The sequence below is a fragment of the Lampris incognitus genome, chromosome 4 (assembly GCF_029633865.1).
Source record: "Lampris incognitus isolate fLamInc1 chromosome 4, fLamInc1.hap2, whole genome shotgun sequence".
Classification (NCBI taxonomy): Eukaryota; Metazoa; Chordata; class Actinopteri; order Lampriformes; family Lampridae; genus Lampris; species Lampris incognitus.
The window spans coordinates 37,210,909-37,231,242 of NC_079214.1; the positions used below are offsets into that span (position 1 = coordinate 37,210,909).

The 20,334-nt window shown below is 44.6% G+C and overlaps 1 protein-coding gene across 1 annotated transcript in view; it reads left to right on the forward strand.

The window, feature by feature from the left end:
* Window positions 1-20,334, forward strand: part of si:ch211-186j3.6 (neural-cadherin) — a 666,499-nt gene that overhangs the window by 216,507 nt on the left and 429,658 nt on the right. Inside the window, 1 exon segment of the mRNA XM_056278708.1 lies at window positions 10,875-10,986. Within this exon segment, the coding sequence (XP_056134683.1) occupies window positions 10,875-10,986 (112 nt within the window).

The following is a 20,334-nucleotide window of genomic DNA, read 5'->3' on the forward strand; positions in this document are numbered from 1 at the left end:
GGGGGGTGGGGCTGTCATCCCCTTGCATCCTCCCTCATATTAACCCCTAGTAAAAGTTTTCACCTATAGTTGTTATTGGCAAATACTTAATGTGTTCCCTTGTGTATCAGCAGTGGAAAATGTGTACATGTCCACATGTTGTTTGTGAACCTCTACCCAAGATGCACTTTGCCCGAGATCAGCTTTAATACAACCACAAACCAGCTTCTTCTGCCTGTTAGGCCAAATAACAATACTGCAGAGAATAAAGGAAGTTTCTGTGGCCACAAGGCTCATGTTTTGTTTCTTTATACCAACAGTACATAGTACAGATGATGACTAGGAAGGATGCACACCGTAGACTTGAAAGCCTATTTATTTATTTTTGGTAGAAATACAGTGTATCCAAAGGAATTGAGTCGAGTGCAACTGGACTTGGTATATATCCGTGAAGACGTTTCGCCTCTCATCCAAGAGGCGTCATCAGTTCGTGCCTTTCTGACTAGACCAAGCTAGTCTGACTGGCTGGTAATGAAATTCAGATATTTATCCTCTTTGGAGTCATTATCAGAGCTAATGATGTCCATGGCTCTTTGTGTTACAATGTTTACCAACGCCCGTCGTTATCAGAGGTATTGATATGCGTGGCTCTTTGTGATCCGATGTTTAGCAACGCCCGTCGTTATCAGAGGTATTGATATGCGTGGCTCTTTGTGATCCGATGTTTAGCAACGCCCGTCGTGATCAGAGGTATTGATATGCGTGGCTCTTTGTGATCCAATGTTAAGCAGCGACGGTCGTTGGGGGTGTTAGTTTCGACTTCGTTAGTGCTCCATTCAATGGTCATGAGTCATTGGAGCCGTTAGTGACCGACTATTGTTCTTGGAGGCTAAGCTTCTTGAGTCTCCTGGGTAGAGATGAAAGGACGGCATTGTAAGTGGGAGATAGGTGGTGTCGCAGACCTCCTCCTCTGTTGAAGGATGGTTTTTCCAGTTTCGCATAGATGGCTTCCTTCACCCCTCTTTTAAACCATCCCTGTCCAAAATGTGTACGTTGCTGTCCTCGAAGGAGTGTTTCTTCTCCTTTAGGTGTAGATAAACTGCTGATTCTTGTCCTGAGGAGTTTGGCCTTCTGTGTTGGGCCATCCGTTTGTGTAGTGGTTGTTTGGTTTCTCCTATGTATAGGTCAGTGCAATCCTCATTGCATTGTACAGCATACACCAGATTGCGTTCCAAAAAGACTAACTGGGTGAGTGAGGAGGAGAAAAGAAACATAAGCAATAACATAGTCATCCCGTATGTTTCTGGGGTCTCCGAGAAACTCAGGAGAATTTTTAAGAAACACTGCATCCCGGTATACTTCAAACACTCCGAAAAAGACTGGTTCATCCCAAAGATCGTGTACCACACACCCAAAAAAGCAATCTAAACATCGGAACATAAAAGAGCCACGTATATCAATACCTCTGATAATGACGGGCATTGCTAAACATCGGAACACAAAGAGCCATGGACATCAATAGCTTTGATAACGACTCCAAAGAGGATGAATATCTGAGTTTCATCACCAGCCAGTCAGACTAGCTTGGTCTAGTCAGAAAGGCACGAACTGACAACGCCTCTTGGATGAGAGGCGAAACGTCTTCACGGATATATACCAAGTCCAGTTGCACTCGATTCAATTCCTTTGGAGAACCATGACCTGGATGAATGAGAACATTCACGGACAAATACAGTGTAGCATAACTACACTATAATTTAAATTTTGAATTCATTGAAAATTGGAGCACCACTTTCCAAAGGAGAGAAAATAAGGTAAACCAAAATAATCAGTCACAGATCTGAATCTTGTGAACTCTCAGTTCAGGGACCTGTATCTCATCTCCAAAGAAACACACAACACAAATAAAGATAGTAATTACGTCACCTCTCAGAAGAAGAAAATACACACAACACCGGCTTGCTATAGATGGGAATATTTACTGACTAACTAATGGGCTAAATGAGCGTATATACATATATTCCATCTTCTCGGTTCTGGTGCGGGAAGATGGAGGCATGAACTCATGTTTGCAGCAGCCTCGCCCAGTACTGCTGTGGGAAGATGGCGGCACAAAATTAACATTTGCAGCGGCCTCACCCAGTACCATCCACACAGTGTCTTTGTTCTTGTCTGCATCTAAGTTGTCCTCGTTTGATGGCTGGGAGAGCTTGATCTGGTGTATCCTGTGGGCCCAGGGACCACGGCCCTGCCCAGAGTTGCGCCCTAAGAGGAAGCATCGAAAGCAGTCTGACAGGACACAGAAGCAGGGCAGGCTAAGCTAAATGCTAACCCATGTACACCGGCAGTTCCGATAACACCAAGGGCGGTGTGGTGGTGACCTCGCCTGGTGTTGACTGTGTTTTTGGTGTCATCGTGTGGAGTGCGGGGAGATGTGTTGAGGGTGTCTGGCTGGGAGAGCTGCCATTGGATCGGCTGAGGGAGCCTGGTCTGCTGCGTCCGGTGGGCCCAAGGTCCATGGCCCTTCCCAAAGTTGCGGCCAAAGAGGAAGCACCGAGGGCAGTTTGTCAGATGCGGAAGCAGGGCAGACTAAGCTAACTGGTAGCCCATGCAGACTGGCAGTTCCGACAGTCATGTTGGCTGGCATTCGCTCTCTTGGACAGTGATTTTTTTGTTTTTTTTGTTGATATGTTGGATACATACAGAGGTGCACATAACTGGTGCGCAGGTGTGCATGCATGATCAAAATAAATAATGCGGGTGTCTGGGTAGTGTAGCAGTCTATTCCGTTGCCTACCAACATGGGGATCGCCGGTTCGAATCTCCATGTTGCCTCCGGCTTGGTCGCATGTCCGTACAGACACAATTGGCCGTGTCTGCGAGTGGGAAGCTGGATGGGGGTATGTGTCCTGGTCGCTGCACTAGCGCCCCCTCTGGTTGCCTGGTCGGGGGGGGGGAACTGGGGGGAATAGCATGATCCTCCCACGCACTACATCCCCCTGGTGAAACTCCTCACTGTCAGGTGAAAAGAAGCGGCTGACAACTCCTCATGTATCGGAGGAGGCATGTGGTAGTCTGCAGTCCTCCCTGGATTGGCAGAGGAGGTGGAGCAGTGACTGGGATGCCTCTGAAGAGTGGGATAATTGGCCAAGTACAATTGGGGAGAAAAAGGGGGGGATCCAAAAAATAAATAAATGATGCGCAACAGATAATACCAAAAGAGGCGCTTTTGCATACCATCAGTTTTGGGACACAATTACTTACTGAAACAACAGTATTTTCTGCATATATCACTGGTAAGAACGTCATTATGACAAATGTATCAATTTTAATAATCAGCTGTTAATTGTGCAACTTTTAGCCTTCGTTCTTGATTAAGTGGATGTTTTTTTCCCAAGGTTAACTGTTAAACTTTGAGCTCCAGCAAATAGTTACATTACAACTAGCTTAACATTACATTTTTTCTTTGGTTTTAGGCTTTTCGTCCATTCATTAAAAAGTCCAAGAAGCAAGCTACATTAAGTCATTACTTTGGTGTTGCACTATCTCCAAAGAAATGCCAGACTGAACCTGTACTTAAAAAAATGTGTCTTCGTGGAAAAGTGGCTGCAGGAAGTAGCCTGGCTCCAAACGGATGATGATCGCACAGAGATGTGGTGCAAAATACACCGTGGAAATCTCAATCTCGTAGATAAAAGTATCACCTTTTATATAGGAACAAAAAAACTTCAGTCATCCAGCTTTGGAAAAGCACGAGAAGAGTAAAGTGCACATGAAAATAGTGCAGGCTATTGATATCAGCTGCAACCACGATCAGAAATCCACTCACCCTCCTGATATGTGGCGGGACAAACTGAATGAAAAACAGCATCAAGCACTGTGTGATTTTTTTCTTTCCGTTTGCCTTTGACAAAGCGAAGCATGCATGCCCGATATGTTCATATGAGGAGGATATTGCGCTTTTCAAGAGGCTTGGAGTTAATGTCGGGAGTGCATATCATTCATGAGAAGGGGGGACCCACATCATACAGAGCATAGCACAAACAGACAGTTTAGAACTGAGTGAAAATTTGAAGGCAGTTGAATTTTGGGGTGTGCTCTTTGATGGATTAGAAGATATAACACAAGTGGAGCAGGAAATTGTGTACATTGTGTCTGCGTCTAGCTACAGAGAGTTTACCTCAGATTTCCTTGGACTAATTAATTTGGGTGTGAACTGAGTGACACAGGACATAGTGAACAGACTGGAGCAGTTTTTCCATACTTGTGGTTTAGGGGATCAGTGGAAGACAAAGTTGGTCTCAGTGTGTACAGACGAAGCAGTAGTCACCATTGGCGTTTACAATGGGGTGCTTCCCAAATTGCATCAGATTGTGGCGATCAGGTTGACAGACCTGGTGCATATTCTGTATACTACCCACACCCTCGAGAACTGCACAAAGTCAGCTGATTGCATGGTACCATACTGTGAGACATTTAATCACTCCGTTGTCAAGTTGCTGAGATTGTATTTACAGAGAGGGGATGCAAAAATAACAGAACAACTAAAGAAGATATGTGATGAGAATGGTATCAGATGGTCTGCATGGAGGCAAGAGACTGTTGAAAATATGGAGGCTATTACCTGCCATTCAAATTCAAGTGACAGTGACCTAAAACATATCTGCACAGAGCATTTTCAGTGTTTCCTAGCCAGCATGCTTGACACTGGAAACATTTTACAGTTCATCTCCCTCAGGTTCCAGCAGGATAAATTGACTATTGGTGAATGCAAAGATGAGCTCATGATAGCTGCTGGACAGCTGACACTATTGGTTGACAGTGAAGGCAAGTACAGGAAAGAGACTGTTTCAAATGCTGAGACAAGGCTGATGTACTCAGGGACAAGTCTGATGTATTCAGAGGTCTAATTCATGAGTTTCAAAGCAGATATGAATACCTTAAGTCATGTGATCAATTTTTTTAAATTTTTGATCCTTCAACTTGGCCTCAAGAAATGCAAGACCTCCACAGTTTTGGCGACACAACACTTACTAACATCCTCCAAAAATATGAGGCCAGCTTCTCTGTTGACAGAGGCTCCACTGTAAGAGAATGGATGTGTTTAAAGCAAGCAGCAAAACATTTGGCAGCCTCCTCTGTATGACTTGGTCAACACAGTGAAGATAAGTAATCCAGATAGTTACTCCAACATTCAAAAAGTCCTTCTGTTGCCCCTTACACTGCCCTTGAACAGTGCTGGATGATAGAGGGGATTTTCACATCTCAGTATTATAAAAAGCAAACAGATCCTGCCTGTCAGACTCTCACCTCTCATCCCTGGTGCACATCCACTTCTAAGATGACAACAGAGACTTTTGACCCAAATCCAGCTGTTGACTTATGGATGCAAACAGCTAATTGCAGACTCAACCAGGGAGAAAGAAGTAGGCCTACATCTTCATCTGCCATGTTTGAAAGAGATGAAGACAGTGAAGAAAGCAGTCAGGAGGGTAGCGATGATGACAGCTTGTAGAATAACTACTGTATAAAGACGGAGTATCAAGCAACATCTCCAGGTGCTCCCTTGAGAACCAGACCAAAAAAGTTACGTGCACCTCTGAATTAAAAAAAAAAAATTTTTCAGCCCTGTGATGGACTGGCGGCCTGTCCAGGGTGTCTCCCTGCATGCTGCCCAATGACTGCTGGGAATAGCTCCAGCATCCCCGCGACCCTGAGTAGGATAAGCGGTTTGGATAATGGATGGATGGACATTGGATATATGTTTTTGTAGTTTTGTAGATTTTTGTTTTTGTTTTTTTCTGCAGTTTAGGTATGTGTTTTTGTCTTTGTGTTGCACTGCTGTGGGCTGAGGGAAACAATATTTAGTTTAATTTCATGTACGCAAGTGCATGAAATGAAATGACAAATGTCCCTGATTCTTGATTCCTGATATATACAGTTGGAGCAAGCGGTGAAAGAAATTAAACATGCATGGCTGAAAGAATTGGGGAAATATATAAAGGCATGGATGAATGAAGGGGCATTAAACTAACCAGTTGTTGCCGACAGAATGAAACATGAATTAATTTGGAGATAAGCAAAATCAGAAATGAATCTGAACACAAGGGGGGGGGATGATAAAGCCAATTGGGAAAAAAAAGACAATTTTGTTGCATCAGTTCTCGTACGTAGAATGCATGGAAGATGATTTGGTTCTACTTGTTTCTGCGGGATGGACGGTTGAGGATGTAGTCAGGCTTTTCCAAAGAGCCTCGAGCATGTTGAAGCAGACTCAGTGGATTTCAGGTTGCTGTGGTGACGGAAGAGAATCATTGTTTCTGCAGTGATAGATGGCTAAGGTTGTAGCAGGCTTTTCCAAAGGGCATCGGGCGTATTAAAGCAAGCTTGGTATTCTTGGGGAGAAGCGCTTTGAAGGAGTTGGTTCAGAGGTTTAACTTTGAGAATGGATCCACGCTGGAGAGGCTCAGCTTAGCGGAGGTAATGTGGAAGCAATACACACAATTGGTTTATGTATTCCGGTTCTCAGTGCATTCACAGAGAGGTTACAGGGTCCAATGCAAGAGCCCTACTCTAACCACAAAAGTTACAAAAAAGTTTGCAATACACAAAATAGCAACAAAAGGTTAAAATAAAAGATAACAAAAATGTAAGTGCAAACTGTCTTGCAGAGGCTAAACTAATATTTTGGGCTTCCTTGCAATCTTTGAATGTTGCTTGCTTGATGAGCTTTTAATTTCTTGAGCAGAAGTTGAAAATACAAGCCCAAATGCAAAGAGAGAGAGAGAAAAAAATGAGGACACAGCAAAAATGAAAGTCTTAAATCCAAGGTAGGTGTACATATCCCTGAATGTGAGCAAAAAAAAACAACAAACAAACGAAAAAAACAAGGTAAGCAATAAAGGGAAGAGAACACTCACAATGTATAAACAACTTTTAAAGTTGTAGGTGGGTGTTAAATGAAAGATGACACATCCGCAGATTTTTGGAGGAATGCCCATGTTTCCATGTTTGAGCAGGAAGACTGTCTTACCTTGAAATGAACAGAATAATCGTATCAATGTCCTATCTGGGGAGTTTATTTGAAGGCTGTTTGTTTATTTATCCTAGATACTAATTTCTGTCGTCAGTGTTGACACATGTAAATCTATGGGCAAACGTTTAGAAATTGCGTAACATCCATCATATAAGTCAATACAGAATAAAGACAATAAAACCTTAATTCTCGAGGTTGTAGCTAAACACTAAGTGGCAGTAGATTACATTTCAATTCTACAATACATTAGTGCTGAAATCATTACTACACAATGCATTAAATTATTAATTTTAAAGAAAAATACATAAATCCTTCGGCTATGTCAATAATTCAGACGCTTTTCTTACCAAAAACGGTCAATAGGTAGCAGTGTGGTCACACAGCAAACTGCATTAAATCTGAATTTTAATAACTCGGTCATTTTAAATCATACAGATATGAGAGTTGAACTATTTTTCACGAAAATGTTTGCTGAGTAATATTAACTGGATTACTAGATGGTGAAACAGTTAATTCACATTAATTGAGGCATGTACAGAACTAGGGAATGTTATATTGGAGTCTTTCCAGGAATGCTAGAGAATGTGTGACCTTCGATAACATTACCAGCAATTGGCAAAGGCTCCAAGGAGGGGGTTTGTGTGTGTGTGTGTGTGTGTGTGTGTGTGTGTGTGTGTGTGTGTGTGTGTGCGTGTGTGCGTGTGTGCGTGCGTGCGTGCGTGCGTGCGTGCGTGCGCGAGAGAGAGAGAGATTGGAGGATGTAGAAGGCCTCCAGTAAAACTAATTTTTTCCGGTGAAGTTCAAAACTAATTCATGATTACAACATGACAGTGAGAGAGAGATAGTGAGAGAGAGAGAGAGAGAGAGAGAGGGGCAATGAGGCTTGAATTGGTCAGTTCAAGTCATTGTCCTGTCTCCATCACATGGCGAGGTTAGAGTTTCTGTCTTGTGTTTAGATGAGATTAGATCTTTTTCCTGTGGTCGACAGTGACGATGGCCTGGGAAGGTTGTCAAGTGGTCCCGTGTGAATCTTATAACCATGTATGGTTAATCTCAATTTGGCAACTGTATGTGTGGTCATTAAGAGACCACTTGTGTGTGAGTGTGCCCTTGTGCACACACAAGCAGAATGTCAGATTAAACCACGTAATGTTTCTGGAATAATCCAAATTGCATGCCTGGGTTCGCTACAACAATGTAGGTCCTTTGGACTTTTTTTTTTTGATTACGAAATACAGACCTGCAGGGTGATAATTTTGCCTGTGGCAGAAAAAAAGATGTCCATGCTGCCAGACACCCTGAGCAAATAGATATGGTTCTATTGAATTCCAAAAGAAAAAAAAATCTTGTTGGTTTCTGAAAAACAGAAATGAACTGGCGGGGGGCGCCCGGGTAGCGTAGTGATCTATTCCGTTGCCTACCAACATGGGGGTCAGCGGTTCGAATCCCCGTGTTACCTCCGGCTTGGTAGGGCATCTCTACTGACACAATTGGCCGTGTCTGCGGGTGGGAAGCCGGATGTGAAGAGTAGGGTAATTGGTCAAGTACAATTGGGGAGAAAAAGGAGGAAGGGGGGAATCAAAGAAAGAAGAAATGAACTGGTGGGTTAGCCATGGTTTTGTACATTAAAATAAATGGGAAAAAACCCTAATAATAAATAAATAAATAAAAATGTAATATTAAACACACACACAAAGTGATTTCCACCATTGTCTCTTTTGAGCATTATGTACCCACAGAGTTTCCTATTGAGTTTCCAGTGAAATGTTTGGTAGAGAGAGTATGTGGGAGTTTTGGTTACCTGTTCTGCGCTAGGCATGCTAAGAAATGCTTTAGTTGCACTTTTTGTAGCTATTCTCTGTTTTGCTTTTCATATCATTCTCATTCTGACACGTTCATTTCCCTCTGCTAAAATAGTGAACAGCAGTAGTGTATTTGTGAGGACTGGAACCAGTGAGCGTGACTTTAATTTGCAGGTAGTTTTCGGGTTTCTCCCCCTAGGAGTGATTGCTCCACGGCACCATTAGTTGCCTAACCAGCCTAAGACATGATTCAGCTACCCGTGTGTGTGTGTGTGGGGTGTGTGTGTGTTTGTCTGTGTGGGTGTCCATTGTGCTTTATCACAGCCGACATGGTCTCACTTCTCTTCCAATACTCTTTTTCATCAGAGCCTTGCATTTTACATAACTGTACATCCAGACATATTGCTAACCTCGCTATTCCATGCTGCAAAGGTAGTCTCTCCCTCTCTCTCTCTCTCCCCCCCTCTCCCTCTCCCCCATCTCTCTCACACACACACACACACACACACGTACAGTAAGCAAATGCACACACCCTGGCACACAAAGAAATACAAATACAACCCCCCCATACACACACACACACACACACAGACAAAAGTGGATTGACAAACAGTCAATGACTAATACACACAAATGACACACAAATCATCTCAGGGAGTTGACACGGTCAGATCTCATTTCATAGTCCTTTACTTCAGAGCTGATCTTTGCTGAAGGATTAACTGATATTACAGAATTTCATTTTACCTACAGTTCTGTTTGTCTCAGTAATTTTTGAGCACCACTCTTGGCGCATTAGTGTGTGTGTGTGTGTGTGTGTGTGCGTGCGTGCGTGCGTGTGTGCGTGCGTGCGTGCGTGCGTGCGTGCGTGCGTGTGTGTGTGGTGGTGGGGGGGACGCTTGGCAGAGAGGCTGAAGTTTTCCCCTGTGTCTCACATGCACCACTCACATCATACATAATGCACACAGGCCTACCTACTTGTATGTCAATGCCCTGCTTTTTGTTAGTTTAGGGCTTATAGTAACTGTCTTCCATCATGACCAAGCAACCTGTTATTTCTGCACGTGCTCCTTCAGAATTTAAATCTCACAATAAGAATCTGTTTTTGTTATGTTTGCATGCACAAAGAATCTGACTCAGTGGCTGTAGGCTCACATTCAACTCATAAGACACATAACTGGATTTTTACAAATGGCGTATACATTTTTATGTATTTATAGCGGAAAATGGATAAAATCACAGCTTAATAATGATCTATTATACCCTTTTCCCACTGGCCAAAAAAACCCGCTAATGTCCACCTTTGGTCAGTGTATAAAGGCGGACGTTAGCGGGTGTTTTGGCCTGTGGGAAAAGGCTATTAGACTTAACGTTTAAAATGCATGGGAACAAAGGTATCAAAAAGAATATGTTCTAATACCAAAGTGCTTCATGTTTCTGAGACTTTGGTTTCTCTCTCTCTCTCTCTCTCTCTCTCTCTCTCTCTCTCTCTCTCTCTCTCTCTCTCTCTCTCTCTCTCGCTTTCTCTCTCTCGCTCACACATGCACACACACACACACACACACACACACACACACACACACACACACACACAGGAGTTTTTGTTGAAAGAACCATATTTGGAATTTTCTCCTCTTTACCTTGCCCCTCACTGTTTACAAGGTTGTCAGTCATTCTGTTGTTAAATACCTAAACTTGTCAGTGTTGTCATTGTAGCTGTATGACAGCTAATTATCTGTGTGTGTTAATGAATCATTCATATGAGAGCAATCATCTGTCTATAAATAAACCCTTCCTTTCAAAATGGTCCAAGTAAGGAACTGTGAATGAAAGTGTTGGGGACATTTCTTCCTATACTTTTTAACATGTTTTCATTTTTCTCCCCCTTCTTTACTTTCATTGTTTTCTCCTTGAGACTCATCTCTTGTGTCCACCTCCTCGACTTCTCTTCTGGTTTTGCCCTTACTCTGTTTTACTGTCCTTCTCATCCTTTTCCCTTTGTGTTTTTTCTCTCCTCTTTCCATCTCTCGTCCGCTGTCTCCTTCCATCTCTCTCAGGTGCGTGTTGTCATAGTCGATGAAAACGATTGTGTCCCAGAGTTCCTGCAGTCCATTTACAGCAAGGATGGTGTGCCAGAAACTGTTACCACAGCGACCTCCCTGCTACAAGGTGAGACATCCAAACAAGCCTCCCCTCAGGGGCCCAGTGAGTCTGTGACCTTCTCACACTGTTGTTGACTGTGGGGGCCTTGGTGGGGGGACAGTTAAGCTGAGCTCTCTTGTTCACTGCTCTTGTTTTGATTATGCTGCCCTGGTCAGGAAACAGAGGAGGCACTCGGCAGGACGTGGCAGCCATGAAATCACTGAAGTTACAGTCAATACCAGAAAAACAGTAATGGTGTTCTGTAGATGAGGACAACGCACTACTGTTAGAACTATTATAAATAAACAATACATCTAAATGAAGACAAACAGAGAAAAAAAAATTGAGAGAGCTTACGTTTGAGCAGTGGTGTAGAAAACACACAATATATTAAATATTAAAATACTAAGATCAGTATGCTAGACATTTTAATCAAATTGTTGCTGCTGTATGTTCTGTTCCTGCTAAATTATATTGGATATTACCTCCATTAGCGATGCTCCACAGCAGTTTGCATTGTAAGGAGAAGGCTTGGTGTGGGTCTAAATCATCACCATCATCAGGCTGCTGGTCAAATTGATTTCTCAGCTGTAAGCAGTGAGGGACTGGCCATCTGGAATTTGGGAAAATGCCAGAAGGCCTGCGGCTGACCATTGGCCAGTTGGGCTGTTCAGAATGAATTGTTATGGGGGGGTGGTGTATAGTCATCGACTAGTGCATCAAATCCCAGAATCCTCCCTCTCCTCATTCTTGAAAGGATATCTATGTGAAAGGTACTGTTATAAGAGTAGCATAGCTCCTTTAAGGAATAGGGCAGTGCGTAATGTGTGTGCATAGTGCATGTGAGAGAGCAAGCGGCAGAAAAGTGAAGGTGAAGTCAAGCCAATTCTATTGGTATAGCCCAATATCACATATTACAAATTGGCCTTAAGGGGCTTTACAGCAATACAACATCCTGTCCTTAGACCCTCGCATCGGATAAGGAACAACTCCCTAAAAAAAACCTTTAACAGTGAGAAACAATACGAAGAATCCTCAGGGAGAGTAACAGAGGTGAGATCTCTCTCCCAAGATGGACAGACATGCAATGGACACGAGCGGAGCAGAGGAAAAAGTTAGGAAGTTGTCAATCTGGCAGTAAATGTACAATATAGACTAGAGCAGTGTTTTCCCTACCATTATAAGGCTTAGGCGCAGCACCCAAGCCATTTTGGGTACCACCTAAATCGAATGAATGTAAAATCAATGTGAAGAGCATCAAAACTAACTAAATGACTTTTTCCAAATCTAATGGTTGTAATTTTTACCCAGTGGACTTCTTTCGCAAATTTTGACTCTGAGCTTTTTGGGTGTTGTTATTAGCTCTAGCTTTTCCAACGTTTTGTACCAAGATGTGGTAATAATAATGGTTCAAAATGATGCGAAATGGCATATTTTTTTTATTGAAAACTAAAATTTCTTGTGGGAGGACCCTCAATCCCTCCGCCAAATATGTGCACATAAGTCTTCCGCAAACTGAGGGAAAACACTAAAAACTAATCTTTTCTGACGCATGCGAATATGAACCGGTGTCACATGCTCGTGGACATACAGCATGCAAAACAGCACCGCTGCTAAAAAAATTCTAGGGGAAACACTGAGCCTGTGTTTATTCTACCTATGCTACAGTAATACTGAATATATGGTGACAAGCCTAGTAGTAGGTCTAGTATTACTTGGCTGAAAGTACAGTTGAGGTTGGTGCTGGGTTTGGAAATAGGGCCATCGGGCCAGTATATGTTGAAAATGACAGGGCTGTTTCTGATCCCAGTCCATCACTGATTGTAAGAAAAATTACTGTTGCACATGCATAGGCTGAAGATTATGGACAACGCAAACATGCTCACTTAACATGCATGTTAGAGTTATCCTGCCTGTGCCCCTGACCAAGGCAATGGAAAGAAGAACTGGAGTTGGTCCTTGGGAGCTGCAGCTGCCCACTGCTCCTACTATATAATAGGATGGGTTAAATTGCAGAGAACAAATTCTTTGTAAGAATACAATTCATTTGGAGCATCCGGGTAGCATAGCGGCCTATTCCGTTGCCTACCAACATGGGGATCGCTGAGTCGAATCCCCGTGTTACCTCTGGCTTGGTCGGGTGTCCCTACAGACAGACACAATTGGTCTGTCTGCAGTTGGGAAGCTGGGTGTGGGTATGTGTCCTGGTCACTGCACTGGCGCCTCCTGTGGTTGGTCAGGGTGCCTGTTTGAGGGGGGGAGGGGGGAACTGGGGGAAATAGCGTGATCCTCCCACGCGCTATGTCCCCCTGGTGAAACTCCTAACTGTCAGGTGAAAAGAAGCGGCTGGCGACTTCACATGTATCAGAGGAGGCACGCGGTAGTCTGCAGCCCTCCCCAGCTCGGCAGAGGAGGTGGAGCAGTGACCAGGACGGCTCAGAAAATAGAGTAATTGGCCAAGGGGGAAAAAAAAAACCCCTCAAAAAAAATTCAATTTGTTGTAAGAATACAGTGGCAAAATAAAGGGGCTTCCTCTTAAAACAGCAATGTTAGTATAAAACAACCCGCATTTTATTTTATTTTTTTACTTAATTTTTTTGGTCTTTTTTACTTTCTCATTTTTATTTATGTTCCTTAAAGAAACTGAATAAAAACTTAAAAAAACGCCTCTTTTGAATGGATTCAATTTGAGTACACCAGAATATACTCTCGAAGCCATCAAATGGATGTACCCATATAACATAGAAAAAAGAGTGGTGTGTTCTGAAAATGGACTTAAGGCATTTAAAGACACAAAGAGTTTATAATGGGAGTACAGAGGAAATCTATTCTAACCAAGTTTTCAAATCAAAATAAGTTTGATATCAGTCTGGAGGCAAAGTGCCTCTGAATCAGTTTCCATGGGAACTAAATGCCAACGCATGACACTAATTAACAGCTATTACAGCCCAAGGCTAAATATAGTTCCAACTCCTATTTAGGGGTCTAAGCATCAAAGCTGCTGGAACCCTATTGTATCTGTTCGTGTTATTATTATTTTTCTTCTGCCCTAAAAGTATCTGGGTCTCAGAAACCGTAAGAGCTACAGTTCCCAAACTTGGCAGATAGATAGGAAGTCTCAACCATCCATCCATCCATCCATCCATCCATCCATCCATCCATCCATCCATCCATCCATCCATCCATCCATCCATCCATCCATCCATCCATCCATTATCCAAACCGCTTATCCTGCTCTCAGGGTTGTGGGGATGCTGGAGCCTATCCCAGCAGGGCAGCAGGTGACTCGGAGACACCCTGGACAGGCCGCCAGGCCATCACAGGGCTGACACACACACACACACACACACATTCACACCTAGGGACAATTTAGTACGGCCAATTCACCTGACCTACATGCCTTTGGACTGTGGGAGGAAACCCACACTTACATGGGGAGAATGCGCAAACCCCACACAGAGGAGGACCCGGGACGACCCCCAAGGTTGGACTACCCCGGGGCTCGAACCCAGGACCTTCTTGCTGTGAGGTGACCATGCTCACCACCACGCCACCGTGCTGCCATCTCAACCACTACTCAGACAAAAAAAAAAAAAAAAAAAACAACGGCTGGCCAAATGGTGGTGCTATAACAACAAAGCCTACATTTTGGCCTATAACATTTAAACTATAAGTCTCAGAAACAAAATTATTATTATTATTTTTTTTTTAAAGGATTCTGTGGGTCCAGACGAATGTTACGATAGAAGCCACGCCCATTTGAGCTTAGAAAAAAAATTCTGGCATTTTGAATGTTGTCCAAGTCCCCCCCCCCTCCCCCCCGCTACTCCTCCTACAAATTTTGAGCGATTGTCCCCAAATTTGGTAAAGAGCATTAGTGGACCAAGTCGTAACGAGCTGATTTTTCAGATTTTTAATATTCCATATGGTTTTATTACACAAACCAATCACATTTTATCAAAATATATATTATACATATCAAAGTGCATTGCGCTTAACCTCTTATCTAGGGGTGCCACAAATGCAAAAAAAAAGTTTATATCTCGTAATTGGCTGTTGTAGCGGGCTATGGACACAATTCACCATAATCAGTTGACGTTCAAGGGTTAGGTAGACACGGGCCCTTTATGAAAGGGTTTCCGGGTTGACAGGGTGGGGCTAGGAGGAAGGTTGTTGGAGCAATGCCACGTTGCTCGGATTGTGATTTGTTGTACGGAAAAAATAATGACACGCGTTTGTGCAGTAGATGAGAGAAATTGTCCATCTCTACTTTCCTGCAGTTTCCACATTGGTAAACCCGACGTTTGTCTGCTGGACGTTTCCAGAGACAACTATTCGTGAACATGACAGCTAATGCGGTTTCTCTCAGGCTGGGAGTCGTTGGTTCGCCCAGACAGAAGAGCAGTTCGCACTGCGGGAAATCACCGTGGACGCCACAAAATACTATTATGTAGTGTCGGCTCTCGGCAGTTCAACAGCAACCAGAGTGGCGAAACTCATCAAAAATCCTCCACAGCAGGATAAATACAAGACACCCAAGGCTCATCTGCTGAAAACTTTTGAACTTTCTGACGCTGAGTGGGCCAGCCAGCTCTTTTCTCTACAAGATCTCTGTGGCAGTAAGTAAGCCGTCTGAACTTATGGACAGGATGCTGGATCTCCTGGGAGAGCACGAGCCCGACTTCCTCTTCATCCAACTGTTTCTGCGACAGCTGCCTTCTCAGGTATGGGCTGCTTTAGCCAACACCGCCATCACTGACTGTCGTGCTCTGGCCGAGGAGGCTGATAATTTTTTCCCTGGCTGGTCAACAGCACTGCGTGGCCGCATTTGTTCCTGCCCAAACATTTTCATCACTGCCTGGAGACACAACAGTGGCCGCCGCAGCAGCAGCTCCTCAACGGCGGCAGGACCAAGGCCTGTGTTTTTACCACGCAAAGTTTGGACCTAAGGCCAAGCGGTGCTGATCTCCATGCAGTTTCAGCGCCACGGGAAACAGCATCATTCGCCCCTCCCAAGAGCCCGTGGGCTTCACCCCTCCACATTGTTCCAAAGCCTGCTGGCAGATGGCGCCCATGCGGTGATTACGATTACCGCCGACTCAACAATACGACAACACCGGACTGGTACCCAGTCCCACGCATCCAGGATTTTTCCACCCACCTGGCTGGAAAAGCCATCTTTTCCAAAGTGGACCTCGTCTGTGGATACCATCAGGTGCCCGTCTGCGTGCTGGATGTCCCCAAAACAGTGGTGATCACCCCATTTGGACTGTTCGAGTTCCTGCGCATGCTGTTCGGCCTCAAGAACGCTGCGCAGACATTCCAGCACCTCATGGATTCGGTGCTATGGGACCTGCATTTTGTTTTTGTCGATCTAGACAACATCCTCATTGCCAGCACCTCCAAAGAGGAACACCTGTTCCACCTCCGGACTCTTTTCGAGCGGCTCAGCCAGCACGAGCTGATTTTCAATTCAGCCAAGTGCCAGTTTGGACTGACAACCATCGACTTCCTCGGACACGAGTCACCAAAGACGGGGCGGTACCCCTCCCGTCAAAGGTGGACACCATTGTGAACTTACCGCGACCACTCACAGTCAAGTCCCTACCGGAGTTCCTCGGCATGGTGAACTTTTACCACCACTTTATCCCCCGAGCTGCTCAACTAATGTGACCCCTGTATGAGTCCCTGAAAGGCAAGGCCACAGAACACACTGTGAACTGGTCTGCGGAGAGGGACGAGACGTTTATGGACACTAAGGCTGCTCTGGCTGATGCAACAATGCTAGCGCACCCATCCCCCAAGCCTCCAATTGCTGTTACTACAGACACTTCAGACTACGCAGTCAGGGTGGTGCACGAGCAGTGGGTGAATGGTGCTTGGCAGCCGCTTGCTTTCTTCAGCCGGCAGTTACGCTCCAGCGAACAGAAGTAATAGCACCTTCAATCGGGAGCTCCTCGCTTTCTACCTCGCCATTTGGCACTTCCGTTCCCTGCTGGAGGACCGCCAGTTCAAGGAATTTGTGGACCATAAACCACTGACGTTCGCCATGGCCAAGATGGCTGAGCCGTGGTCCACCCGCCAGCAACGACAGCTCTCCTACATCTCAGAGTTCACCACAGACGTGCAGCATGTTGCTGGCAAAACCAACCTCGTTGCCAACTGCCTCTCCCAGGCCATTGCAGGGGCCATCCACTTGGGTCTTGTCTATGCCCGCATGACAGCTGACCAGGCCGCCGACCTGGACGTGCAGGCTTTCAGGATGGCTGTCACAGGGCTGCATTTAGAAGACGTGGCTTTCGACTACACTGGCACCACGCTCCTGTGCGACGTATCCACGGGTCGGCCTCAGCGCGTCATTCCCACTGGTTGGAGGCGGCGTATTTTTGACGCTGTCCATGGCCTCTCCCACCCTGGCAAAAAGCCATCTCAAAGACTAGTGGCAGCTAAGTTTGTCTGGCACAGGCTCAAAAAAGACGTGAGAGACTGGACTGACACCTGCATGGAGTGTCAGCGCTCTAAAGTGCACCACCACACCAGAGCCCCCAGCACAGTTCCTGGTAAGTAAAACCGTGCCCCAGGAGGTAAGTAAAACAGTGCACGGTTTTACTTACCTCCTCATCATGGTGGACAGGACCACTTGATGACCAGAAGCCATCCCACTGTCATCGACAACATCCACCTACATAGCCTGGGCATTCATCGGGACATGGGTCGTCCGGTTCAGCACTCCACCTGACCTCTCCTCGGACCAGGGCTCACAGTTTGCGTCTGAGCTCTGGAACACAGTCGCAGAGAGCATAGGGCTGAAGCTCCAGCACACCACTGCTTACCACCTGCAGGCCAATGGGTTGTGTGAGCGGTTTCATTGCTCTATGAAGGCCACTCTTCGGACCAGCCTCAAGGATAGCAGCTTGGTCGACAGGCTCCCATGGGTCATGCTGGGCCTCAGGACCACCTAAGGAAGACCTCCAGTCTTCATTCACTGAACTGGTTTACGAACAGCCGCTGCAGGTCCCACGGGATTTCGTCCCAATGCCACAGCTCCCTGGTCTGCAGCCCATCAACGGACCACGCTCCTGGATAATGCCAGAGCTTCTGCACTGGTCCCCACTTCACAACACGACCTTCCACAGTCCCACATCCCCGCAAGTCTGCAGTCGGCAGAATACGTATTCATCTGCCACGACACCCACGATGTCCCTTGCAGCCTCCCTATGACGGGCCATTCCGCGTCCTGGAGACCAGGAACAAGCACTTTGTCGTGGAAGTCAGCAACAAGCCAGAGCACATTTCGGTGGATCACCTCAAACCAGCTCACCTAGACTTGAACCGACCTGTTGGACTTGCCCAGCCCCCAAGGTGGGGGCACCCTCCTACCCTGCCCCCACCCCCTAACAAGGCCCCTAAGGTTCCTCCACCCCCCACCCTACCCCCATGCTGCTGCAGGGTCCTTAAAGCCCCTCCTGTAAGCACCCTGGCCTCAGCACCTGTTCGGCGAAGCCGTGGCGGCCAGGCCATCCGCCCCCCCTCCACGTTTTTTTTTTTATTATTATGGTGAATTCTGGGGGGGGACGTATGTAGAGGACTATATGGGCACAATTCACCATAATCGGTTGATGTTCTGGGTTAGGTAGACACGAACTTTTAAGAAGGGGTTTCCAGGTTGACAGGGTGGAGCTAGGTGGAGGGTGGTTGGAGCAGAGCCATGTTGCACAAATTGTGATTGTTGTACGGAAGAATAAGTGACACGTGTTTGTGTAGTCAATGAGAGAAATTGTTCTTTTCTACTTGCCTGAAATTTCCACACTATGGATTTGTACGAAATTCATTGTGCACTATCTCGGGTCATGACTCAGTTGACGCATAAAATTTGGTAATGATTAATTAAAGTGGGCGTGGCTTATTTACTGTTATTATCATTCTGTCCTAAAAGTATCTGGGTTCCAGAAACCGTAACAGCTACAGTTCCCAAACTTGGACGGTTTGGAAATCTCACTCACTTCCCAGACAAAAAAACCAAAACAAAAACGATTGGCCATATAGTGGCCAATTGTTTTGGCCTACAGCTTTTAAACCGTAAATCTCAGGAAAAAAAAGATTGCTGTGGGCCCAGCTGAAACTAAAGATGGAATCCATGCCCATTTGAGCCTAGAAAGATTTTCAGCCATTTTGAATTTTGTCCAAAATCTGTTTTTTCACTACTTCTCCTATAATTTTTGAACAATCGTCACCAAATTTGGTACAGAACATCTCTGGACGAAACCAGAAAGAGTTAATTTTTCAGATTTTTGATATTTTTTAGAGTTTCATTATACAAGCAGTCACATATTATCAAAGTAGGTAATTTTGAAAAAAATTGCCATAACTCATGAATGCGTTGAGATATCAACCTAAAGTTTGAGGCAAATATTCAGGAGTTTTCACTAAGCTTACATATTAAAGTCCATTGTGTTTAATCTCTAGGGGGTGCCATGCATGCTAAAAGTATTGATTTCACAATTGGCTGCATAGATTTGTACGAAATTTGGTTTGCACGGTCTTGGGTTAGGACTCAGCTGATGCTTGGTAGGGATTGATTAAAGTGGGTGTGGCTTATTTATTATTATTCTTTCCTAAAAGCATCTGGTTCTCAGAAAGTGTAACAGCTACAGTTCTGAAACTTGACATACAGGTTGGAAATCTCCCCCACTACTCAGATGAAAAGAAAAAAGAATTATACCGATTGGTCAGATGGTGGCGCCGTAACAACAAAGTTGATGTTTTGGCCTATAACGTTTGAACTGTAAAAGTCTCAGAAGTACTTTTTTTCTTTCCTGGCTTCTGTGGGTCCAGACAAATCTGAAGAAGAAGCCACACCCGTTTGAACCTAGAACTATTTTCCACCATTTTGAAAATTTTTCAAATCTTTTTTTTTTCTCACAACTCCTCCTACAAATTTTGAGCCTATCCATCCATGTAAAAAGTGTATATCTCAATCAGCTGTGTGGGTTTGTACGAAACTTGGTTTGAACAATCTTGGGTCATGACTCAGTCAATGCATACAATTTGGCAATGATTAATTAAAGTGGGCGTGGCTTATTACAAGTCTAAATTTCAAGACATTTCACATTCCAAACTTTTAAAAAAGATCACCCTTAAGTCCTGAAGAGCTGACATTTTTCAAGCATATCTATTGATGTGTGACAAGTTTGCTTCACTGAAACCTATGTTGAATTCAGAAGTCCGTCACTCTGTATTTTCCAAAATATTTAAAATCAATTAACATCTATATCTCCACAAGTCTTCATTCAAATGCAACCAAAATTGACACATTGTGCAGATGCTCGATATCATGTTTCAATTAGTGTTCAGCTATGTCAAACAACGAGTCTG